Here is a 20,617-nt window from a genome sequence, read left to right on the forward strand (position 1 = left end):
CTGGTTAGCTGGTAGAACAGGGTTAGTGTGTGGGGTGCACAGTGGTTCCAGGAAAGGGATGGTGGGGAACAGAGTGAGGTCGTGGCTGATTGGTGTCAATTACCTGGGCATGCAGTGAAGCGGGATAGGTGAAAGCAGGAGGAGGTAGAGCAGGTGCTAATTCCGCTGGGTAGAGGGGGTATGGCGCCCAGACTTCAGGGCTACCTGGATAAAGTGCAGGCACTGTGAGTTCATCTGTAAAAGAAGAATAAGGACATGGTGTTAGTGACAAGTTTGCGGGAAGAACAAGATCGCTGTGGGGGAAAATACATTTTATTTTAAAGAGCCTCGGGAGTTTTATAATTAACTAATTTCCTTTCACAAAATTAAAGGTCTGAATGAAAAAAAAAAAGAAAGAAAAGAAAACGGTTACTGGTCTGAAAATTGCACAACTGAATAAAACACTTAAACTCACCTATAACTTGTGTCAAAAATTTTTTGTGAGATACTCAATTTTCTTTTACATTTACACTAAAGATTCAACAAATGTAATCATAAGCCAGTTCTGACAAGGCACAGCCAGGGCACACGATGAGGAGGAAAATCATGGTTTCATTCTCCTTTTCTCTGTATGTTTTCTTTATGCTGAATATCAGGTGCAAAGGACAGATACGTAGTAGAGTGTTGCACACTGGTATCAGTAGCACCGATGCTCTGTGGTAGAGGTCAGCTAACCTCCAAATATATCCACAAGGGAAAAGCCACAGACTGAACTGCATAGAGTGAACAAAGCAGTTTTATTGTGGAATACAGGACAAAACAAAACACGGATACAGCGTTTGAGCCACAAGGCCTTAATCAGGTGCAAAGGACAGAGCTTCTAATATTGAGTGACTGGAAGCCAAGATGGTGGTGCTCAGTTGCAGGAAGTGGTGTTGATTTTTAATTCTAGTATATGAACTATATAATGAAAATATGTCTATAGCATGTAACATCATACATATTTTAGTACAGTAAAACATCTAGGGGTTGACATTTAATTCTGTTTATGAAGAAATCATTCATTGTATTCATACGATACCAAAATATTCAAAATGTTATATATGTTAAATGGGCCATACACAATGCTTAGGAGAACAGCTGATTAACAAAGTCAGAAAGTAGAAGAAAATTAGGTACTTTTTATGAGGCTGGAGTATGTTTCAAGTCAATTTTGCTTTACCATATTTGGAATTTACGTCCCAAGATATAATTTTCTTGGCCCTTTTATTTGGCCCTGATATTTTTAAGCAGAATAAGCTGGCAATGTATTTCAAACATTTTTTCACATGTGCAGTACCCTAAATAAATAGTTTAAATCCTACTTAAACTAAAAATGGGGTCCATCTATTGGTGTCTTTAACCCCATAAGGACAGTTGACATGTGTGACATGTCATGATTCCCTTTTATTCCAGAAGTTTGGTCCTTAAGGGGTTAAATCCATTGATTACATTATGGCTGGTTAGTATTGAAACTACTATATAGTGAGCTATAGTGATAATGGAGTTTGGAGTGTTCTTTTAAAGGGATACTCAAAGCACCAGAATTACCTCATCATAATAAAGTAATTTAGGGGCATAAATGTTGCTCATGCACGCTTGCAAAGGAAAATAGTTTTGACATGTTTATTGTTTCCATTTTCCACATTTACTAATCAGAGAGGCCGCCACTATGGGCTTCCAACAAAAAGATTAGACTATTTAATCTATGTGAAATCTGGTGTCAGCACGCAAGATGATAAGTGTAAATTTAATGGCTCTTTCATATTTTTTTTTAAAAGGATCCAGTAATATAAAAGTAAAAAAAAAAAAAGTTTTAGAATGTTCTTTTACATTGCTGTAATAATGTTTATGAATTAATGTTTGGAAATAAACATCTTTGCTCTTGTCCTAAATCACAAACATTTGCAAAACTAGCAATGATGAAAGGACATACAATGAACTAATCCTAAGTGAAGCATGCCCCTTTAATTTCTCAACCAAATAAAGACTGTGTACTAAATAGGAGTCTCGTTTTCTATAGTTTAGAACTAATTACATTTAGATGCTCTTTATTGTCGCTCAGTCATTTTTACATATATTTATATTTTCTGAGTGACAGAAATTGAAAATATGAATTGTCACACATCAGAATATAAGATCAGAATTATACTACTGCTATTTTTGTGCAGCTTTTAATCCTAGTGCATTGCCAGTTTTCTCATTATCGGTACTTTTTATATATGTTGTGGTCTATAGCTTTCATTTTATTCAATTTTTTGAAATTGTGTTATGGCTTGACCAAGTAGTGAGGAGTGTGAGCGAAGCTTAGCTTTTCAACTTATCCTGTAGCAGAAAAAAAAATGCAGGAGCATGGTACGTTTATAGGAGAAAAGTCTGGATATTCTTTATATTTCATTGTTAAAGACAGATTAAGAGATGTGACAATCGTAAACTTTTGGCATGTATTAAGATGATCGTCTATATAGGTTGTGGCAGGTGGCAAAGTTTTGTGCTTGTTAAATGCAGCCCAGGGTCAAGGAGACAGAAATAAATGTGTGGTTGTAAAGTGGGTCAGATGTCAAGGCAACCCTTTTGGTTGTATGAGAGGATAAGGCTAAAGTTTCCTTTAAAGCAAACACAAAGTTGGAATGGTCGGTGCAGTCATATTAACTGTTAGTAAAGACTGGTTTCAAAGGGCTAGCATTTCAAAGAACTTGGCATGCCAGCAGACGCGCTATACTCTTGTAGGTTATAGAATAGCTTGCTGGCAATGTTCAAAATTCATCATTAAGGTCCTAATTGTGGAATAAACAGAAGAAGAGTGTGATAATTTCTGATAACAATATGGACCTAGGGAGGTTTTAAAAAAACCAACCCTCTGAACTACTACCTGCAGGAACACTTATCAGCATATATAGAAATACAAAGTGCAAACTAGTGTATGTTCATGGATAACTGGCACCTTCCCATAAATAATTTTCTGATAAATACGATTTTATTGTAAGAATTAATGCAGTGGTGAACTGTTAGCTTAGAATCCGCTTGCAGGAATATTGGCTAGTTCAGGACTCGACAAAAGCCTGGGATTTGTGAGCCTGTTCAGCCCCCAAGGTGACTGGTTGCCTGAGAGCAGAGGTGGGCAGTCGGATCAGGGAAGGCTGAGGCAGGCAGGCGGCTGACAGAGAGGGGGGCAGGTGGCCCATGTATTGCTGAGGGAGGGAGGCGAGCAGCTGAGCAAGGAAGGGGGCAGCCGGCTCATAGAGAGCTGTGGGAGGGAGCCAGGCAGCTGACATAGGGAGGAGGCCGCCAGCCCATGGAGAGCTGAGGGTGGGAGGTGGGCAGTTTACAGAATGGGGCGGCCAGATAATGGAGAGCTGAGGGAGGGAGGCAGGTGACTGACTTAGTGCGGTGGTGAGGGAGGGAGCTGTAATTTGCCTGCTCTGCTCCCTCGTGCGCTTTGCAGTGATTTGGGTTAAGACATCTTTCTGGCCCCCGGCTCACTAAACTGTGCGAGAGAGGGAGTTGAGTAGGGAGATGACAGCAGCCCAATTGGACCCCAGGGAAAGCTTATGCACTCTAGCTCTCAAAAGGTAGGGAGACTAGGTGGATTTAAATAAAAATAAAGTAATTATTTATGAGTGTGTCGGTCTGTGAGTGTGTGTTCCCTCCAATCACATAGGAAAGGTGTTTTTACTCACCTTTTTTCCCACGTTGTGCTGGTGACGCTGTGGTTGGCCCCACCTCCATCAATCTAGACAATCCCAGCCAATCCAATGTTTCCTCATAGGAAAGAATTGGGAGACTATTGCACATGCATGGCAAAATGCCACTGTGCCAATTTAACTTATCATAAAGATGCATTGAATCAATGCATCCGTATAGGAATCATTAATGTAGATGCTGCACAGTGTGAAGCACTGGCCCAGGAAGCACCTCTAGAGGCCATCTGAGTAACGGTCACTACAGGTGTCACCAGGCAGCATGTAAACACTGTATTTTGTCTGAAAAGTCTGTCTACATTGAAAAGCATTCAGGGACAACTACACTAAGAACAACTACATTAAGCTGTAGTGTGGTTCTGGTGACTATAGTGTCCCTTTAAGAATTGTATTTTTGGTGTTAATTTCTCTGGCTCCTAACTTTTCTAGCTGGCTCTTAGATTCCAAACAAATTTGATAAGCCCTGGGCTAGTTTGAAATCTTCCAAATTCATAATTGCAGCAGGTTATGTAGAAGATGTGCAGTTCAGCGATAGTCACTGTCTTGCTTAAAGGCTTTAGGAGACAGACCTAAAAAACTAGTTGGAAGCAGTCCAAACAATTAGGAATTGATAGCTTGTATATCACAGTTCCAGTGTATTTTGGATATAGAGTACAGATCTGCTGCAGAAGTTAGAATTTGGAGAGAGATAAGGAAGGCACTGCTCTAAATCTGGAAGATTCTACACTGTATAATCAAAATTCCACAATGACTAGAAAGAAGATTTAGCTCATAATGTTCTTGAGTATTCTGCCAAAGAGTGAAATGAAGAACCATCTTGAAGGCAGACACATATAACAGCAGTTATACTATCCAGAGGGTTAGCGAGCCCTGCTGATCTGTGATTAGTTTGGCATACCAGGACAGAGATAACTTGTGATTTATTAGCAACAATTTATACCAACAAACTAATAACCATAACTGGAGGTGAATACTTAAAACATTGTCTGAAAGTGTATCATGTACATTCGAGCAGATGCAAATAAAGAATGTCACATAGGGGAATGGAATGGGCCAACTTTCTAGCTTCTTACCCTTCTTACCCATCATTATTAGCCTATTGTTATTATTAGTTTTTTTATAAAGCGCCAACACAATTTGTAGCGCTGTACAATAGGTGGACTAACAGACATGTATTGACAAGACGAGTTGGACGCACAGGAACAGAGGCTGTTGAGATTACTGCCCAATATCCTAATGAATAATGTGTAAATCAATGATTGCTTTAAATGAGCAGCAGATTAGGGTCAGCCTGTGATTGCCTTGAGAGGCCTATTTTTTGTTTTGTTTTTAAACTGCTCAAAAACGGTTTAAAATAAGCCAAGGGAACAGGACCCACACACTCTTTGCTCCAGATAACCATTGCAGCGACCTGTAGAGCACCACGTTGGAGTTGTCTGACATAAACCGAGTGCAGCCCCAACCCTCACGTTCAATTTTGCAAAAACAAAAGTTTGGCAACCACATTAGGAATATCAATTCTATCCGAATTTGTATGGTATTCATTGACTTAAAGTGTCAGCTGGCATGCTCAGCCAATGAATGCTGTATAAACTTGGATAAAATTGTGGAAGTGTGTTGTCCATTTTCGCAAAATATACAGTGAGGACTGTAGGCAACCAGGGAACACTGTCTCAAATTGCATGAAAACTATTTAAACCATGGGATGAGGCCATGGGCATGTTGGCACCATAACATACCACAGCGGGCTGTAGTGGCTATGGTACATAGATTGCTTCTTTAATTTACAAATTAACTTTGTATTGCTTCTACAGTTATCTGCAAAACCTCATGTTTTATTTTGCTATAATGCCTAATAATTTGTGTTGGACTTTAGAATATAATAACTATAAACCCAATCAGAACTCCAGCCAATATTGTTCTCACAAGCACACTGCCTAAATATGTCTAGCAGGAAAATAAAAACAGAAGAAAACTTGGTCCACCCCCAAGATATGGAAAAATAGCACAAGGCTATGTGTACACAACTCCCATTCCGTATGTTCCCATGAATTTATTTTAGGAACATTTATTAATAGCAAACATTTTTTTTTTTTTTTTTTTTTTTTTTTTTTTTAAGAGTCCCACAGGATTTGTTTCCCAAGTCGGTACATCAACTAAAAAGGAAAAATAAACTATTATTTCACAGGAATTAATTTTCTTCAAATGGCAGCATTTGTGGTTTGAATAATAGACCAATTAATAACAGTTAACAATCATAATGAAATAAGGTTTATTTTTATACCTATGGCCACTTGTCTATCCACAGCCTTCCTGCTAACATGCTAGCAATGAACCCTTTTAGTGCCACAGTTGTGCTCAATACAATTTCTTTTTTTGCTAAGCATCTGCACCAGTCTGGGGATCAATGAGTTAACTGCAATGTCAAGATGTGAAGATGGAATGAAGGTGCAGCTATAGCTCAAGTCACTGTGAGGTCAGCATTATTAACATCCTCACTGGAAGGATCTCAATAGCAAACACAAACATAAATAAGTACTTAATAAACCAGAACATCGAGTTCCCATGTACAAACAAAAATGTAACAGTTGTAGTGCACATTCTGTTTTTTAAACATAACAAACATCTAAGTAATATACACAAAAATGAACTTTACAACCACACTAAGTTACACCATCATTAGAGTAGGCAGATCTAAGAGCATATTGACCTCCTGGGGGTTATCCGTTTCTGGGGTCTGTTTTCCAGATCCTCTATATTTTTCAAGCAACATATCCTTAAAACATGCTGATGTTATAACCACAACTATGTTATTCGATGTACATGAATGCAAAATGCCTTATTATATATGTTATCTATGTTCAAAGTAACGTTTTACTCCTTTTTTCATTCTGTAACCCTACTACCGACACACCGAAAAATGAAAAACATAAATGAAGAATTTATAAAAAAACAAATAAAAACATGCTTGATGGGCGACAAATAAACTTTGGGAAGGAAATTCTTTAATCAAGCAGGACTCCCCCTGGGAATCCGTGGAACAGTTAACGTGGACACTCAAATCAAAATAACAACTTGCACTGATTGATTATATATGGTGCAAGAAGTTCTCTTCCTTACATGCTACAGTTTCTTTAAAAAAAAGTTGAACAAAATTACTCAGATATTTACCTAGGGTATTTGACACCATGAACAAATTCTTTCGTTATTATTATTATCATTTATATAGCACCAACAGATTCTGTAGTGCTTTACAATGTTATGAGAGGGGGGGATGTAACTATAAATAGGACAATTACAAGAAAACTTACAGGAACGATAGGTTGAAGAGGACCCTGCTCAAACGAGCTTACAGTCTATAGATTCATTATCTGTTAAGAATATTTTACATATTATAATAGGATTTAGCAATTCTAAATCAGTGCTGCCCCAAGGATGTGTAAATGTAGATGAACTGGATGTGACAATTCTGAGTGTATTTGAAGGTTTCCATTATTATAAATATATATTTTATATCCAGGTCTCCAAGCTGTGCATCTCCTCCAATTATGTCTCTTCCCGTCCCTTCAACTTTTGCCTCCCTCTACTGTCTCTACACCACTGTACCTTACCTGTACAGCATCCCGATTTACATCTCCTTTCTGTGATACGACTGTTAGCTTACTAGCAATTCCAGTCATCCTGTGTGATGAAGGAAATGCTGTCGGAGTCCAAACATGTCCTATAAATCCCTGTATAATGAGAATTTCTGCGATAAGATTAGACCCACGTGGATCAGAACGAAAGGTTTTGATTGGTGGAGCTTCTGACTTGTTTAGACAGAGTTCAGTGATGCTTCAAGAACATCAGCTGCAGAAACTTGAAATATTTTTTGTATTAATGTTTCATTGATATAATTCCTTAACAAATAGAAGGCCCTTCCAGTCTGATATGACCTTTTAAGAGCTTGTTATATAAATGCTACATACTACAGGTCAGCACTATTCATGTGCTGCCTGGCAGCTTGAAACTGTGGTATGTACCCAGGAAAACATGGGCGATCTGGCATTCCTTGTAAAGATGGTTTATATAGATAATATCTTTATGTAATGCTTATAAAAACGTTGTTGAAATATCACTGATCAAAAGATATCATAAGATAAAGTAGAGACTACTTTGCCTTTTGTAATTTTCCTATTCTTGACAAGCTTGAAAAAAGGCAGAGCTACCTTTTATCAAGCCTTGTCAACCGGCTCTTTCTATGGAGGAGCCAACGGAATGCAAGTGGAGCAGTCACAATCTGGGGCAACATATGCAAGGATCCGAGGAAGTGACAAAGCTACATTGAGCAATTAGCAAAGTGAAAGGGTTGCTCCAACCACTTCTGGTTTCTGCAGTGGTCATGGTGCAAAAAGCATATGTACAGCATTTTGGCTTAAAATGCTGCATTTGTACAGAGATAATAATAATTTTGTACTGGAGTGCAGTCTCACCTCTGGCACACATGATCTAGTCAGTAGAACACTGTTCCAAACTGTAACGGACCGTTTCAGCACACAAGGGGTTAAAATCCGTTTAGGCGATATTCCCCTTTCAGACATAAAGGCAACTTCAGTAAAACACCAACCTCCCGAACCGCATACAAGGGAATGTTCCAAACTCTCGAACTGCATACAAGGGAATAAGGTAGCACTCCAAACTCCCGGACCGGAACCTCACGAATAGCTGCTAGCAGACGAATAGGAAAAGCATCCAAGCGGCTTACACTCCTAGCAATCAGTCTCTATCAGCATACAGTAAATCCCCCCAAAGACGAGACAGAGCTACGTGTTGACGGTCAAGCAGTGGTCTGGTTTATTATGGGCTACCTGCCCAGTATTTATGCAGGTCTCCCACTTGGTGGACACTCCCCTAGGGGACCAAATGGGAGACTGTAACAAAAGACAGACAGGTATCCATTTAGGACATACAGTCACAATACTTTCCCACAATGCATCCTGGCTTCCTCCCCTCTGCCCTGGAGATAATTGAGAAGTAATTCAATTATCTCCCAGGACAAAGTCAAATCGCCATTATGCACGTGGAGGGCACAAAAACATTAAAACACTTTAAAATACACAAAGTCACCTTTTATACATAAAACCCAGACATGTCACATATCCCCAGATAGCTGGGATCTGAGCGCACAAAACTTCCGAATAGAGCTCAGATCCTATTCACACAGTTCAATTGCCATGGAGCCAAAGTCTTTAATCACTCGAATTGGCTCCATGGCATAGCTATCTGGGTTAACACATTCACATAACACAAGTACCGAATGAACAAGACGAATAATGCTATGTTTAACTATCTATACAAGCGAGAACCTACACCGTTATATATTGTCTTTAACATGTACCTATTTAGCAAACGCCAAGACGAATAATGCTAGGTTTAACTATCTATACAAGCGAGCACCTACACAGTCATATATTGCCTTTTCTAATATTAACATGTACCTATTTAGCAAACGCCAAGACGAATAATGCTATGTTTAACTATCTATACAAGCGAGAACCTACACCGTTATATATTGTCTTTCCTAATATTAACATATGCCTATTTAGCAAACGCCAAGACGAATAATGCTATGTTTAACTATCTATACAAGCGAGAACCTACACCGTTATATATTGTCTCTCCTAATATTAACATGTACCTCTTATGTTTACCTATCTATACAAGCGAGAACCTACACCGTTATATGCTATGTTTAACAAAGTTTTAAAAAAAATGTGCCTTTACCTCAATGCCGCATATGTATAAACCTGTGAACTTACTGTGATTATGTCTGCTGTTGTGGCAACGTACATCATTTTGTCGAACCATGCACAACAAAAATAAAGAATTAAAAAAAAAAGTACAGAATGAACATATGTTCGGTTTAAACTGCACGAAGAAGAACCAGGAGGCGAATGGCTCAGCGGTGTTCGTGCAACTAAGTGTCCGTTTTTAGATCCATGGTGTAAGCACTGAACACCGCTGGCCGCTCAGGACTTTTAAAATGGCCGCCGACACGTGTTCGGTAAACGAACAAAGACCACCCTGCATTCGTCAATTAAGCTGCGGTTAACCGGTAAACAGGTAAATTGGCAGCACACTCCAGCTCCCAGGTGGTCGCGCCTTCGGCAGTTTGTTCGGTAAATAAAATCTACCGAACACCCTGGAAGAAAGGCACGAACAAGCCTTTCTGCAGGGAAAATAAAGTCTTTTAAAGTCTGGTCCATAGTCCAAAGGCAGCAGGCGGACAACCAGGCTTCTCCAATGCAATGTGGCGAGATTGCTCTCATCACACAAACCGACTAACGTTAAATCTGTGCATACAAACCAGCCATTAACAGCACACATTGTGCGCTGGCAACTGACGTAATCAGCTTCTTCACGTGCAGGCAGTGCTGTGAGTAATGTTAAGGCTTTAGAACTCTGTTTGCATGGCTCGCTTGCACACACAGTCTAATATACTGCATAATATGCGCCCTCTAATCGTCTGTACCTTCCTGCCTTTTGTAGTCTCTACCCATAGCACTTGGATTACAAGGTGGGTATTAGCCAGATGAGCTGTCACTCAGCTCATTTATCCACTCATGAACACTCACACTGTGCACATGTGTCATTACATTCAATACTTCTCTATCACAATAATTTGAGGTGAACATACAACTAAAATGTAAAAAATCAGGTTAACAGCCAAGCTTTGAAAGTAGCAGAGGAGTTTTTTTGTGTGCAAATTAACATATTTGGCCAACATTTTCAAATTTGAAATAATATTTGAAAAAAAAAAAAAAAAAAAACACTGATAAATTTTCCCCACTGAATGCATTCTCACACAGCTGTATATATATTTGCATGTTATCTGTATACCACTAGGAATAGAAAACATCACTATATATTGGATACAAGAAGTTTAGAAAGGCAACTGTAAACTAATTATACATGGGAAACCCAGATAAATGGAAATCAAAGCCAAAAGTCATCCTCTGCCTTAAATTGACAATTTACACTTTTCAAGCCTTTTAAAAGCATTACACATACCAAAGTATAAGGTTCATTTATAGTTTAGTTTAAACAGATGCTTTGGAGCTGAGTCATTAGTTACATTTTGCTTTAAAAGTACAGACAAGGGTATGACACTATCTTCTGATGCGAACATGAAGCCCAAATCTGTTGGGAAATTAAAAAGGAGAAACACTATGCATTTGACCTTAAAATAATTACCGTGACCCATTACAAATATCTGTGTTTAAATCATCCATGTAACATCCAGCGTAATGAATTGAAATGTTTTTGGCTCCAACATTGGGTGCACGTAAGTGTAAAATGCTTAATTAAATTATACAATATTATATATTTCCACATACTAAACACAATTGTGCATAGATCGCCTGAAGAAAACATATATCAAATATATATGTAAAAAAAATGTCTCTGAACTTATTCTTAAAAATTCAATTAAATTTACTAGATCAATATGAATAGGCACTACAGATACCTGGGTAAATGTGATACTGATCCTCTTAAATGGACTGGTACATTTTCCTGTTGAGGTGGTGTTTTTTTTTTGTTTTTTTGCTATACCATTCTGCTGAACAACATAGTTTTCATTGCATTGTTTAAACTGGTTTTCAGGAGTGATAGTGTTTTGTATAATGGAGTAAACAAATACTCAAATTAAAGGAACACTATAGGGTCGGGAACACCAACATTGTTATGTATTCCTGACCCTATAATGTTTAATCCGTAATTTATGTGGCTTGCCCCCCCCCCCAACCCCTTTAGCCCCATTTGAAAAGGTGGAAACTTATCTTACCCTGCCCCCTCCCCCCCCCATCAGCCTCCTCGTGACATCAGAATTGCAGATTTTTAGCCTTGGATTGCATTGGTTTGGCTGAAATCAGCAAGGAGGCGGGATGGGGGTGGGGCCAAACTCAGTTATAGCCAATCAGCACCTCCTCATAGGGATGCTTTGTGTGTCGGTGTGTTATAGTTGTAAAATACTTATGCATTGTTAAAGGATCACTAAAGACTTCTGAAATATCCTTTTTTGGGTCACCACTGTGCATTTTTCAAATAAATGTGCTTTTATTTTTTTTGCAATTTACTCTTTTATTTTATTTTTCCAAATAATAAAGGATACAAAAAGAAAAAGGGGAAGGGACCATCCAAACAAGATCAATTATCTCTATACATATCCTCGATATTGTAACATATAGTTCATCACTTTATATAGACAACATTCCCAAAACGTAACCCATTTTATATAACTTGTGTATACTATGAAGTATAAAGTAAATTACAAGGTTAATTGATACACACATTCAAAAACACTTCTTTAACTAACTCTGATTTAAAAAAATCTTATGATGTCTCCTTTGCTTTAACCAGTGATATAAAAGCAGTTATCACCCCAGAGGGTATCACTGTACCAGCCATGCCTAGTAACGAGGGAGACGTGTTTTCTAGTTTTGGTTACCCATGAATTCTAATTATCTTGAACTACTAAGAGCTATACCATTATTTAAGATAATGATCTTGTACTTTATCTAAACCTCGTTAATGATGAGAGAAAAAAAGGGGGGGGGGAGAAAAGGGAAGGGAAACAATAACCTATTAACTAGGTAGAAAAAAAGAAGCAAATTGTACTCATGGATGTGCTTTTAAGTTGAGTTGGATAGAGTTTCTGCACTAGTAAAGCTATGGCAATAACATAAATAAGGTAAAGATAGGTTGTAGTTAAAGGGTCACTGTAGTCCCAGGAACACAGTCGTATATTCCTGACACTATAGTTCTAAAACCACCATTTAGGTGGTCGGCCCCTTTACTTGTGGTAAGAAAGTGGATTTACTTACCTTTTTCCCACAGCTGCACGGGACTCCTGGTGTCTGGCCCCCGATCCGTCTCCTTGGTTGAGATCATCAATCTTCATGATCTCAGCCAATCCAATGCTTTCCCATAGGAAAGCATTGGAGGCTGTTGTGTATGCGTGGCAAAACACCCCGCTGCGCCAATTGGCATCTCTTCAATGGACAGCGTTCAGCGTTTTTACACTGTGCAGCACTGAAATTGGAAGCACCTCTAGTAGCCATCTGAGTGAATGACGCTAGAGGTGTTACTAGGCTGCTGTAGACACCAGAAGCACTAGATTAAGTGGTTCTGTAGGGGTTCTGGTGACTAAATAAAGGTGCTTTTTGGGGGGCAAGCCATGAAAGCCAGTAGAATGTCTCTTAACATTTTGCACTTTGCACCCAAAATAGCATTTGTTATGACTTTATAAATATCCCCAGAAGGTCTAAGCAAAGCAAAACGCCAATGAAAAATCTAAAAATACAGCGTAGATGTGCATAATTAGCATAATGTATATGGATATCTTTTATAATTTTTATTGTTTTGTTTTTCCATTCCCCTCTAGGGACACCTCCAAGTGGCCACTGGACATGCTTCCTAGGGCAGTGCTGCACAGTAGGCAGCTCTGCCATTCAGCGTCTCCACGGTCTGCATTGGGACGATGAATTTTTCTCTTAGAGATGCATTGATTCATCATTCATTCATCAGCGTGATACTAATAAACCAACAGTTATTTACATGTGCATAGGGATTTTGAAAAGTGCGCAAGTTACTCTTTTTGGTTTCTGTTGTATATGTCATCATGACAGTACTGGATGCATCTGTGAACCCCACGCTGCATGTCGTATTAAATGGACGCTCACCTTAAATTAATGTTAACATTAAATGTAATATTAGTAAATTAATGTAGTATGGTTTTCAGAATCTTGTATTGTAAAAAAACATAAATAATATGTCATCCAGCCAATGTACGGGTTCAACCGGGCAAGCAAGTCATCAACGAAGATCAGGGTTCTCGCAAGTCAATGCAGGAACATGCAAAAAATCCATCAGAATTGGAGTGGGGGAGGGGGGGGAAGAGGAGGATTTACCACAAACTCCAAAAGTTAAGAATTTCACAGACACGCCGTGGAAAGCCTTAGATTTCCCCTAAAGTCTGCCGTTTTAACAGCTGCTGCCTAGACAATGTATTTTTTTTTCTTCTCATTAACACACTCTTGTTTTGCGAATAGTCTTTGTTCCTTTTTTGGATGTTTTTTGTCTATTTCACCTACTGGCCACCTGGCCCAGATCTTTTTTTTTTTTTTATTCTTTATTTTTGTAGTGCAGAAAGATACATGCAGTAGGTCATGCCCCAACAGCTAATGACAGTAGGTACAATAAACATTGCTTGTCTGTATAAAGGCATGTAGATAGATATGCACAATTTTTTAAAGGTATAAGGAACAATACGAGAAACTTGCTAAGTAACTTTTGTGTGAGTACAGGTGTTATAGTGGCATTTCGGTGGTGTTATATAATATACCAAGTATATTGTTATGTATAGCGTCTCATGTGGCGCAACTGTAGATAACGTGCCAGCGGTATGTCTAGGCTTTCCACTTTGGGTTAGTATGGTAAGCAGGAGAGTATTGGGTTGTATAGTCTGTCGTATGCGTCTATGTCAGGAAGCCATCTGTATGCGGCCTGAGAATTGCTGTGTCATCTGCCCCTAGTCTATGGTGTAGTCATGAGTGCGGTGTCCAGTATGTGTGCATGAGTCTTTTGTTCCCTGCCTCTGGAGTGGGCTAGTGGGTGCAGAAGTGGGTGAAGAAGGGGGAGGGGTCCGTCACTATCATGTGCCGGGTGTTGGTTTTCTGCTTATCCGCGGCTGTCATGGTGTGCGGTTTTAACTTGTCGATTCCTGCCAAACATTACACAAGATATAATACATTTTTTTTAAAAATTGCGTTTTTAAAGCGTTATAAACTGTAAGCCACATTAAGGGGGCCTCTTGGATAGGCCAGCGTGGGAAGTCCAATTGTCTCATAACCCGGGGCATTGATTGCCGTGGTACGGTGGGGCATAGTAGGGTCAATGGAGGGGTTACGGAGAGTCAGGTTGAAGCCCCCGTTATGCCCAGCCTATTGCATGAACCCCTCTGGGTTCAGAGAAAAAAACGAAAAAAAAACAAACATTTAAACCTGTGTCGGGGCGGGGCCTGGGCTTCATGGCGGCTGGACGTGGTTCGTGTGAGCTCCGAGCTCAATCAGCCTGATTAACAGCACGCCAGCCAGCCCAGACCCTCACAAACGCCAGAACCGAATCACACCTACCCCAGGAACCAGCCACAGTGCCCCGGGTCTGCCGCCCGCGGGTGCACGGAGCGCCTGACGAGGGTGACGGGAGTGAGGCCTAGCAGCATCGCCGGACGGGTGAGGCGGCCGATCCCACGCTCTGCGCGACCTAGTGCCCTCCCAAGCTTGTAACACAGCCCTGTCCCCCCCCCCCCTCTGGACCGGCGGGGGTTATCCCGGTCCGCACTAGCCTGCACCCGGCATCAAACTTAAACTCACCCTAACTAGCTGAGTTGTCGGAGCATTTACAAAATGGCCGCCCAGCAAAAGCCAAAAAGGGGGAACACAGACAGCCACCCACACTCTCACCCTCTGGAGACCCTGAATCGACTCTGCCTGAGCTTCTGCAAAACTCTCCGTGACAGGGGTTTGTCCTACCTTCAAGCGGCTCGGGTGGTTGCCTCGTGGATCCATCCTGCGACACGCCGCCGCCATTACGGAATCCCACTACAAGCCTTCAGGGTGGCCGGCCTGCCAAACAAGCGCCGACAACCGCGACGGCTGAAAAAGGACCCGAGCAAACTGGGCGCACGCACCCACTCCCCCTCACGCAGGCAGGAGTCCGCCGGGCAGCCCCACAGCCCCAGCAACGCCACTGATCATGCCGTCTCAGGCCAGCAAGTCACTTGGTTGCAATCTGAGGCTACAGCAAAACACCACGCCACAGCACAGAAGAACATGAAGAGAAAATACACCGGAGAGGGACTCATACCCAGGGAAGTCAGGATTGCCTTACTGAACCCCCACTCTCAAGGATTCTGTTTCCCAGACCTGGGAATTGGCTGACTGGACACAGATCATTGATCAGTAAAACCCCTACTAAACTAGAGACTCCACTATATATGTTTACAATACCTGTTTTTATGCAGTATCACTATTTTCTTTAAGCATGATATGTTCCCAAGTTTACTCTTTATATTGTTGTTTTCTTTTTCTCTGCTTATGACTAGTGGAACTAAAAAGCCCGACAAACATATACTTAAGCACCCTATCAACTTGCGTCTACTTTAAAGACACAGTACGGCTTTGAAGATGCAGAATGTAGCTTTGCAGATGCAGGGAAGAGCTTTAGGGATGCAAAACGTAGCTTTATTCCCCTTACTGTCTCTACAAGGACCTAACTAGCGCTAGCATAAAAGCTACACTTGTCCTTCTTAGTAACCGCATGTTCGTGAATCATATATAGCACTCAAACAGCTGTTAAGCCTATCTCCTAAATAATGTCAAACGTGTAAATTACTAGTTAGTTCTACTCCTAAAACTTACTCCCAAATAGTCAGCCAGCATAGCCTATGTTTTAATCATTTACTGCACCACTGACTATTACCTTGCCTTTTACTGATGTCTCTACTGTATATAAAAAAAATGTGCACTAACTTTCAATGCCACAACTGTTATGCTTTGTTTCCTCTACAACATGTCACTGCTGTTGGGGCAAGACATGAATGATTGTTATGATAAACTCATGCACGGAAAAATAAAGAATTAAAAAAAAAAAAAAACCTGTGTCCTGTATTAAACTGCTGCAGCTACGAGTCTCAGTTTTGGTGCGTCCTGGGGAAGCCGGTTGCTGCTGAGATCGTTGGGTTTCTCGATTCAGGCTGTCGGCTGTCGAGGTACGAATGGCGCGATCCTCGCTGGGTCCCATCGGTGTTTTATTTTGGTCGTGTATGTCTGTACTGCGGGTGTGAGGGAGTTCTCTGAGAGGCCAAGAGTTGGTAGAAGCCGCACCGCCTCTTGCAGGTCTGTAACAGTGTGGGGTTGTCCGTTCTTCTGAACCTGTAGGGCCCTTGGTGAGCGCCATCGGTAGGCTATGTTGTTTTGCCTCAGGAGCGTCGTGATCGTTTGGAGGGACCTGCGCCATTGCAGGGTGTCCCCTGACAGGTCTGCGTAGAAGGTAAAGTTGGCATTTTCAAAGGTGAAGGGAGTCTTCCCTTTGAGGGCAGTGAGTTTCGCTGCTTTATCCGTCCCCGATCGGAACCTCACCACTAGGTCCCTAGAGGCAGTGTCTGGGGCCCTCTTTGGTTTAGGGATCCAGAAGATCGCCTCAAAGCTCATGGATTTGGCCTGCTGTGGTTTCAGCAACGCTCCCGTGAGCCTCTTTATCAGGTGTGGGAGCTCTTCTGTTGGTATGTCCTCTAGGACACCTCGAATCTTGAGGTTGTTGCGACGTCTATGGTCCTCGAGGGCTGCAAATCGTTGGTCTGTAGCCTCTTGGTGCTTCTTGAGTGCCCGTATTTCATTATGCAGTTCAGTCAGCTCCTGGGCCTGCTGGCCCAGATCTTTTGCTCACTTCTGACTCCTTCAGCCTTCAGTGATACCAGGCTACTATGGCCTAATTAATCACAGCTAAGACTGTAAACCATACTCATAAAATCAAAAGTTCTGCACAAACAAAATAACATCAGCCTGTGACAGTGTCCATAAGCATCTCTTTTGTTGCAGAGCTAAATGGACATCTGTTACTTGCAATACTTCACTTATACACTGGCATTAACCACAACAGATACTGTTGGAACTCACAGGTAAAGCTATGGTCCAGCTTCATGCTCAGGTCTACATTACAAACAAGTGGTGTGAGGCCAACAGAGATTTTTGGATGAATGGATAACATGTGAGTAATAATCTATCAGTAAGAAGGGAGACAGGTGTGTTATCCCCATGAGTAAAATATTTTTTTATGGATAAAACGGTGAACATCTTTTATCACACATGAAAGACTATTTAGAAAGAAAAAAATATTTCTGACACTATATATTTTAAATCATGTGGCTTGGGTAAGCTACAGACTATTGGAAAATAGACCATGAAATATGCTAGCTGTAGCATACCTCCCAACATTTCAAATGGAAAAAAGGGACACTCTAATTATACGGTTCTGATTGGCCGTGTGGCCAGAATATTCTAAGAAATTTTAGGTGACTAACCTATAACAATCAATAAAACAAATGTAATTCATAAAAAGAACAACGTATCATATTTACACAGATTGATTTAGAAACACATTTATTGTAGTATAAAGACTACATGACTGTGAGTGTATTAACAGGCTGCTGTAGCCACAGCAATTATACTGAAATACGCCAACAATTTGGTGCTCCTAAAAAAAAAAAAGACGGACATTGGGATAGGAAAGGGGCATTTGGAAACAAAATAGGCACTGCCTCTCATAAATAGGGACACTGGGGAGTTTTTCTGTGGGGTTCTGGTTTTACAGTATGATGATTAAAACATTATTGAAAAAGAGATTGCATGCCAGGTAATTAAAGGGACAGTTTAGGCCCCATAACAATGTCATCTAAATGAAGTTGTTATGGAGCCAGGAGGTCACAGAGTGCACTCTTACCATAAGGGGTTAAACCATTCTCAAACGGATGAACCCCTGGGTGAGCCTCCAACACCAATCTCAACTTTCCTGTGGCAGCTTCCGACGCCCAAGGGCCTCCTGATAACTCCATTTAAATTAAGTTGTTATGGTGCCCAGATTGTCCCTTTAAGTACATTCACAAACATACATTTACAGCGATTTATATACATAATGTTTTTATTCACTGACAAAGTGCACTGTATAGTAGCAATTATGCTTAGATTGCAGGTTTTTTTGATTATACATAAACCACAGCACTCACCGGCGTGTAACGTTCTAGACAGCAGCTGACTGGCAGGATGTCTCTATCCTAAAAATTGGCAGTACCTTCAAAGAAAATCACACGGATGGCCAGAAGCCGCCATGTCACCTGATGGTGATAGGAAGGATTTGTATAAACTCCTACAGTGAGGCTAAGCCATGTGTACACTATGTTTCTTGCAGACAATATTTTTTTTAAATAAAACACAGACAGCCTTACATCAACTTACAGTAATGCACTCCTACATCATGCCAGCAAGATCATACCGCCTTAGTCCTCGGACGCTCCTCTCTACTTCAAACAATCACATTTTCATTGCTTTTTCATGCAGTCTGTTTCAGTGTAAGTGTGAGGCACGGGGAAGCTCTGTATGTCTACTCTATACACATATTTTTACACTTTAAGAACAAATAAAAAATAAATAATCTCTCCATGAAAAAAACAACAACATGCACATATCATATCGTAAATCACCTTGCCTTTAAAAAATTCTGAGAGTTTGTGTTTCCACAATCTTCCTAGAATGCAAAATATGCAGATAAAGACAATGTTCACATTCATCAGAGAGATAAATAATAATAACAATAAATAATAATAAAGTGACAAACATACACTCAAGAAACTCAACACAAACACTCAAAGAAAAACACTTGTCTGGCCACAGGATAATGGAATGGGGTTTCTATTAATTTCCCCCCTTCACAGCGAATGTCCCTTGACTTCAACTGTGACCTGTTATCTTCAGACAAATTAGAGATTTATTTTGCCTTAAAGGAACACTATAGTGTTAGGAATACAAAACTGTAAACTATTGTGTCCCTCTGTTCTCTCCGATGAGTGATAATTTAAACACGTTGCCAGCTACCTGACCTTGAGAAAGGCGGTTATACCGCCGAAACGCGCGTTGGGCGACCTGTGCAGGACGATCTGTACCTACACCACCAATTATTATTTAGCTATGACTTAACGTCTTTGGTCATGGCTTTTACTGACTGAGACTACAGCTAGCAGGATACTCCCTAAAGAGATCTTTAACTTTATGCTATACTACAGGGATTTAGGACATATGTTAGTGTAGTGACTGAGTCTGTTGTCTTTACAATGGACTCTGCTTAGACAGCACTTTCTCTACCTAATTTGTTTCCTCTATCTCTCATCTCCCTATCCTTTCGATTTAACTTCTGCTAGACTAAATATAAGGAGGTTTTTTTTTCCTTACTGCTGGAAGTCAATGTTCAATTAGGGATCTGTTGGAAGAGTTTTTCTGAGTTTATGTTATTTATTTTTTCCCTACTTTCGATCCACACAAAGGGGAGATCTCCTGCTATATATTGCAGTTAACTATTAACAGGCTGGATCTCCTTGGTATACAATTTTCGATCCGCACAAAGGGGAGATCTCCTGCTATATATTGCAGTTAACCATTAACAGGCTGGATTTCCTTGATATACAATTTCTTGTCAGTGTGCTCAATTGTCTCATTTAATTATACAAGAGCGGTACTGCTCTGATACACTGTGACATATTTGTATTGAGCTGCACTGTTTTGATATATTGTGATTTATCTGCTTATACAAGGAAAACGCTTGAATACTTTACCAGTTAGGTGTATAGTCTCTAGTCTTTGTTTTAATTTTTCACTATTTAGGGTGTATGAGGGTGTGTGTTGTTCATTTTTTGTGAGTGCTTTGGAGATTTATATTATTATTATAGTGATCATTATTTCTTTGTTTCAATAAAGGTTGTCAGTTTTTAAGCCAGTACTATTGGATATCTATCAAGGGGTGGTAGTGGTGAGGTGGAGCACCCCGGTAATAGGAGGAGCTCTCCTCATTACTTTTTCTGTTTGTTCCGTATATTTAGGGTTATGCCCTTCACTACCCCTGTAACCCTATTACTTCCCGCCAGAGTTCTCTTTGGCTGGTAGTTTTATTTTGTCTAATTTAAACACGTACCTGAATCCAGCAAAGAGATGTCTCGGAGATGGGTCGGGCTCCACCTTCGACGCTAGCTGCTGGGGGGAACCTCATGCGCGGCAAGTGCCACACACGCATTAGGATTTCCCCTTAGGTAA

The 20,617-nt window shown here is 40.4% G+C and overlaps 2 protein-coding genes across 5 annotated transcripts in view; both read right to left on the reverse strand.

Annotated features, from left to right (window-relative positions):
- Positions 1-20,617, reverse strand: part of SMIM18 (small integral membrane protein 18) — a 290,872-nt gene that overhangs the window by 159,107 nt on the left and 111,148 nt on the right. The gene's annotated exons all lie outside the window — the stretch shown is intronic.
- The window catches only part of RBPMS (RNA binding protein, mRNA processing factor), a 275,699-nt gene that overhangs the window by 52,504 nt on the left and 202,578 nt on the right, over positions 1-20,617 (reverse strand). For 2 of the 4 annotated variants that reach the window (XM_063458731.1, XM_063458730.1), the window contains one exon: positions 104-234. The exons of 1 other annotated variant lie outside the window; for it this stretch is intronic. In XM_063458731.1, the coding sequence (XP_063314801.1) occupies positions 104-234 (131 nt within the window). The remainder of the gene's footprint in view (positions 1-103; positions 235-20,617) is intronic. One more of the 4 variants, XR_010091263.1, reaches the window with a different exon arrangement.

This window comes from Pelobates fuscus, chromosome 6 (genome assembly GCF_036172605.1).
Source record: "Pelobates fuscus isolate aPelFus1 chromosome 6, aPelFus1.pri, whole genome shotgun sequence".
NCBI lineage: Eukaryota > Metazoa > Chordata > Amphibia > Anura > Pelobatidae > Pelobates > Pelobates fuscus.